We start from the raw sequence: 6,170 nt of genomic DNA, 5'->3' as shown, positions 1-6,170 counted from the left end.
GTTAGTATAGCGCCACCTTTGGGCCAATCAGTGTAATATTTGCTGTCTGCTAATCTTGGGTCAACCTCTACAGGTCTAGTAAGTTTCATAAAAAGTGTGTGAGTGGTTTAGGCTGTGTAATGCAAACGCGGCGGAATATAAATAATAATAACTAGAATCACAATAGGTTGCCTCGCACTTTGTGCTTGGCACCTAAAAATGCAAAATTATAGGAATAGCACACTGCACTGATAAATGTGCAATTTTTTGCAATGGGCTACATTTTTATACCTGCAACACTGTCGGAGGAGATAATTACGTGTGTGTGTGTGTGTGTGTGTGTGTGTCTGTAATATTCTCATTGCTGTTAATAATGATAATATTATTATCCGTAATTGTATCATTCCAGCCAACACTTTTATACTCTTAGTGTAAGGCTCAAATCATTCTTTAAATCCACACCAAAGATTTGACTTTCCCTGAAGAACCTGTGGTTTTTAATCAGAAGTAAAGATATTAAGGGTATTTTCCTGTTTTAATAAAAAAAATAATATTGATTAATAATCTCTATGTTATGATGGTGAAATACTATTCAAGAATGCGCTTTTACCCAGTCACTTCAAACGTGTGACTAAATGTTTGATTAAACATTAGACATATTTTCAATACAATTTTCTCAGATACTATACGGAACAATCCAAGGAGAATGGAAAAGTTTGTTTATGTTTATTCACCTAACTTTCCTCATTAAGGTTAATGAGTTATTTGTTCGACCTGAAGGTTGCATCGCCCCCCATAGGCCCCACAGTAGGCTCTCAAGGGTGAATCTTGCCTCAGATGATGTTACTGTTTCACAGTAAACAGCCAAAGAAGAGCATCAGAAGAGCTCACTCAGAAAACAGGGGAACTTGTGGAAGTTAGTGGAAGAACTAAAAAGAAAGAAAAGAAGCATAACTTTCTTTGATCAAGCTAAAATGTCTATGTGTGTCATTCTTCTAGGATTTGAGGACATTCTGTGCTTTGCAAGGACCTCTGTATGAGTGTCAAGGGGGGCTAACTATTAGCTTTTTATATAAACTATGTTGAAAAAAATGAATAAAAAGGATAAATATAGTGACATTTATCATTGATGAATATATCCTGGGCTGTTCAATAAACCTGACACCAGTGCTTCTAATTATCATTAAGTAATATATATAAAGATCATTATTAGCAGAACAAAATAGTTATTTATATGTTGTTCCACGCAATGCATCAAGAATATGTGACTAATATGTTGTGACAATGTGACTAGTTGAACTATTATTAGCAGCAGTAGTAGTGGGAGGAGTAATAGCAGTAAAGGTAAAGCCCCCTCACCCCATAGGCTCAACGGCGGGCCCTCAAGAGTGACTAAAATTAGCTCAATCAGAAAACAAACTTCACGTCAGGTGTTATTTCTCTAATCCTTCTAGTAATACTAAGACCTCAAAATTAATTGTGTTATTATTTTGGGCCCAAAATTGTAAGGATAAATTTTTAAAAGGCTATATTTCTAATATATATATGTAAAAGATTTACAAATTGAGATTGTATGTCTATTCCTGGTACTCATTAGTTAGCCACCCCCATTAGTTAGTGTACCCTCACACATACAGTATGTACAAACATAACATTTTACATAGTTTGTTATAGGCCAACTCTTTATATATTTTTAAGTACTAAGACAATTCAAAATCAGAGCAGCTTTTGTAAATAGTCTTTATTTACATTTAATGCACACCTCAAAAAACAGCTTGGTGAAAATCGGATAGGGTGCATTTTCTTTGGACAGCACTATAGACTATTTTATATCCCAAAAAATCTTGTATCTCAAGTGAGAGATGCATGAGAACAGAGGTTTGCAAACCTTTCAGGCTGTAACCCACCTAGGAGATACTTTCAGGATAACCACAAACCATTATTTGTGACTTTTGTGAACCAAAAAATAAAGCAAGGCCATCTCATGGCCCAGTTGGTCCATCACAGGTTTGTGAACTACAGTTTGAAAACCACTGTAACCACTGTATTACAAGATATAGATAGATCAGATGCATTTGAAAAATGCAATCCTATTGTATTGATTTTACTTTCTTGAATATACCGAACAACTTGTTTTTTATTTCTTTAGTTGTTAAACAGTACACAAAGGGGTTTAAAAGAGATGGACCAAGAATGGCACCAATCATTAAACCTTGTCGTTCCTCCAATGTCAACACCAGGCCAATTCTGGTGAAAACAATACGCACAAACAATGGTACGTAGTAACACGCTACTACAAGCATATGACTTAAAGATGTGCTGAGCACCTTTCTGCTCTCATTCTTAGACGACCTCAAAACAACAGTTATAATCCACAAGTAAGAAAGGCAAATAAAACCAAAGGTGAAAAATAATAAAAAGAACCATACTATGGTGGCCAAATTAAAATAATATGAAGGATTGAGACAAGAGGTTCGAGCAACGGCGGGGAAATCACAGAAAGCATAGCGTAACCGGTTAAAACAGTAAGGCATTGGTATCAAAAGCACAGGCATAAGAGTGACAAAGCAACAGGCAGCGACCCAAAGGAAATATGTTATGGCTATGGTACGAGCATTTGTTAGTATGCTATGATACCTCAATGGAAAAGAGATGGCAATCAAGCGATCAAAAGCCATGACAGCTAAAGCAAACAGCTCCATTGTTTCAGCTACCTGAAAACTGAACATTTGGATCAAACATGCTGCATAGGATATCGTATTCACACCAGCCAATAATACGCCAATCATAGTTGGGCATGAACTTGAGCTATACAGCATATCAACAACAGCCAAATTGCAAATCAGAAGATACATTGGTTTGTGTAGTTTCTTGTCTAAAATGACAAAGACTATGTTGAGTATATTAGCTAACATGAGTAAAACATAAACAATTAATATCACCACACCTATTTCCATTTGTTTTTCAACCTCTTCAAACCCCCCTATAACAAATTCTGTTATTTGAATTGAGCCATTTTGCAAGTTCATTTTTTCACTTTGACAATTTCTGAATGTTAATTAATTCACAAAGCCAACAGCAATCTATCACCTATTCACCTATCAATATTTATCGTATAGCATCCAATCATGAAACAGATCATAACCATACAAGTAATCTGATATAAATACTGATTTCAAGCACTCAAATAATCTAAGCAGTAACTACATTTTGGTCTATCAACTTAGTTATTGCAACAAATAAGAATTCTGCTTTAGAACAAGGTTTTGCTTGGACCTTTCAAGTCAGAGGGCTGTTTAATATTCATGAACTGAACGCAATCACAGAGCCAACGTCCAATCAAATCCAAATAAGGCTGGATTAAACATTAGCATGAGCATCACAGGGACATTTAATTAGGTAGGTAGACATCGATTTATGAGGATTATTATTAGCAGAAGATGTTTTTTCTAGGTTATTCCACGAATTGCATCAAGAATAAGCCGTGACTTTAAACCAGCCAACTTTGCCTGACTAGTTAACCATCCTGAGCTGTGGCCTTACGCAAAGATCATGGCTTGAATGAGGAAATAGAAGAAGCTTGACCAATTCCTCTAAAGCTCTTGATCTATACATGCTTGAAGCATTAGAAAATGGTCTCTGCTCTACCTAAACTGACACCATGAGTAGGCATTCACCCATTTACCCAATAATAGATGTTGACAAGGCCTGCTCAATCATGAGTCCCCATGCAGCAGTAAGGCGTTGCTGATGGTGTGAAAATACCTAGACAGACCTGGATTATGCATATTAGATACAGTTATCTAATTTGGTAATCAGATACAAATGTGGACGAAATACATATTCACATCTGTTATGACATCTCCGAGGCACTTATAGTACTACTACAGTAATTTTGGTAGAATTGTAAATATTTTTATTGATCTGGACATTCAAACATGGCATACGCAATTGCTACCTGACAGCAGGCCGGTCAGATCAAAGCACAGTACATGTTTAAGTTGTTTTATTGTTTTATTGCTTTATTGCTTTATTTTTATTTTTATTTTTTTGTGATGGTGACCTTTATTGCTTTATTTTTATTTTATTGCTTTATTGTGATGATGACCTGTGGCTCCCTTCCTGGGCAACTAGCGGTGAGGTTGCAGATTTCAACCAACTGAATACTGCCGCCCCCCGCCTCCAATTGTTAAGACAGCATTAACAAAATAAAGAGACCGTTTGCTGCCTAACAAGAACAATTAAGTTTCAATCTGACTAACCTATATCACATGAAGTTGGTGAGAATCAAGCAAGTCAGGTTGGGTCCCTCCTCGCAAGCAAGTCAGGTTATTGCTCACGTACAACAAGTCAGGTCATACGAAATTCTGATGATCTACTTTCCACATTTAAATCAGTTAAAAGACAGTGGTCATGAAAGGTTGAGTTTTATTTATTACAACATTAGGAAAACTTTACATCCTGCTAGTATTTCATAAATCTAACTGATATTGGACATTTTGTGAAGCAAGTCTCAAGTCCTCCAATTTTCAAAGTCATGTGACTCGAGTCCCCCGCCTCTGATTTAAATATATATTCCCTTTAAATGGGTTTCACTTTCTTGAATATACCAAACAACTTAGTTTTGATTTCTTTAGTTCTTAAACAGTACACAAAGGGATTTATAAGAGATGGACCTAGAATGGCCCCAATCATTAAACCTTGTCGTTCCTCCAACGTCAACACCAGGCCAATTCTGGTGAAAACAATACGCACAAACAATGGCACATAGTAACACACCACTACAATCATATGACTTAAACATGTACTGAGCAACTTACTACTCTCATTCTTAGACGACCTCAAAACAACAGATATAATCCACAAGTAAGATATGCAAATGAAACCAAAGGTGAAAAATAATAAAAAGAACCATACGATGGTGGCCAAATTAAAATAATATGAAGGATCATGACAAGAGGTTCGGACAATGGCGGGGTAATCACAGAAAGCGTAGCGTAACCGGATAAAACAGTAAGGCATTGGTATCAAAAGCACAGGCATAAGAGTGACAAAGGCACAGGCAGCGACCCAAAGGAAATATGTTATGGCTATGGTACGAGCATTTGTTAGTATGCTATGATACCTCAATGGAAAAGAGATGGCAATCAAGCGATCGAAAGCCATAACAGCTAAAGCAAACATCTCCATCGCCTCAGCTACGTGAAAACTGAACATTTGAATCAAACATGACGCATAGGATATCGTATTCGCACCAGCCAATAATACACCAATCATAGTTGGGCATGAACTTGAACTATACAGTATATCAACAACAGCCAAATTGCAAATCAGAAGATACATTGGTTTGTGTAGTTTCTTGTCTAAAATGATAAAGACTATGTTGAGTGTATTAGCTAATATGAGTAAACCATAAACAACCAACATCACAACACCTATTTCCATTTGTCTTTCAACCTTTTCAAAACCCCCGATAACAAATTCTGTTATTTGAATTGAGCCATTTTGTGAGTTCATTTCTTCACATTGACAAGTATGAATGTTAAAAGTAATTCACAAAGCCCAAATCTATTGCATCACCTATCAATATTTACCATAGAGCATCCATTCATGAAACAGATCATTACCGTACATTTATCAGATTTGAATAATAATAAACAAGCAGTAACTCAATTTATGTCTATCAGCTTAGTTGTGGCAACCAACAAGAGTTATGCGATAGGTTTTGCTTTGACCCTTTAAGCCAGAGGGTTGTTTAATATTCATGAATCACAAATACAACTTCCAATCAAATTCAAATGAGGCTGGATTAAACCTTAGCATGAGAATCACAGGGACATTTTATTATTGACAATATAGTATTAGGTAGGTACAAATCTATTTATGAGGATTATTATTAGCAGAAGTTGTTTGTTCTAGGTTATTTTACAAATTGCATCAATAATATTTTGTGACTTTAAAACAGCAAACTTTGCAGAGCGAGTTAACCACCCTGAGGTGTGGCGTTACGCATCAAGATCATGCGTTGAATGAGGAAATGTAAGAAGCTTGACCCATTCCTTTAAAGCTCTTGATCTGTAGATGCTTGAAGCATTAGCAAATGGTCTCGGCTCTACCCTAATAGACCATGAGGAGGCCTTTGCCCATTTACCCAATAATAGATGTTGGATAGAATGTAGGCCTGCTCAACA

General features: G+C 36.2%; 2 protein-coding genes across 2 annotated transcripts; both read right to left on the bottom strand.

Annotated features, from left to right (window-relative positions):
• Positions 1-2,069: 2,069 nt before the first annotated feature.
• Positions 2,070-3,008, bottom strand: LOC311341927 (olfactory receptor 4D2-like; the record flags this gene model as incomplete). The annotated part of the gene is made up of 1 exon (XM_084466737.1): positions 2,070-3,008. One exon carries the CDS (start codon positions 3,006-3,008, stop codon positions 2,070-2,072), a length of 939 nt encoding a protein of 312 aa, XP_084322863.1.
• Positions 3,009-4,560: 1,552 nt separating this feature from the next.
• On the bottom strand, positions 4,561-5,496 carry LOC311341716 (olfactory receptor 4D2-like; the record flags this gene model as incomplete). Its single annotated transcript, XM_084466518.1, has 1 exon — positions 4,561-5,496. The coding sequence occupies one exon, from the start codon at positions 5,494-5,496 to the stop codon at positions 4,561-4,563; it is 936 nt and encodes a 311-aa protein (XP_084322644.1).
• Between the last annotated feature and the right edge of the window lie 674 nt (positions 5,497-6,170).

The sequence above is a fragment of the Micromesistius poutassou genome (genome assembly GCF_964030765.1).
Source record: "Micromesistius poutassou genome assembly, chromosome: 4".
Classification (NCBI taxonomy): domain Eukaryota; kingdom Metazoa; phylum Chordata; class Actinopteri; order Gadiformes; family Gadidae; genus Micromesistius; species Micromesistius poutassou.
The sequence above is the reverse complement of the archived record's forward strand: the minus strand, read 5'-3'. Positions and strand labels throughout refer to the sequence as shown.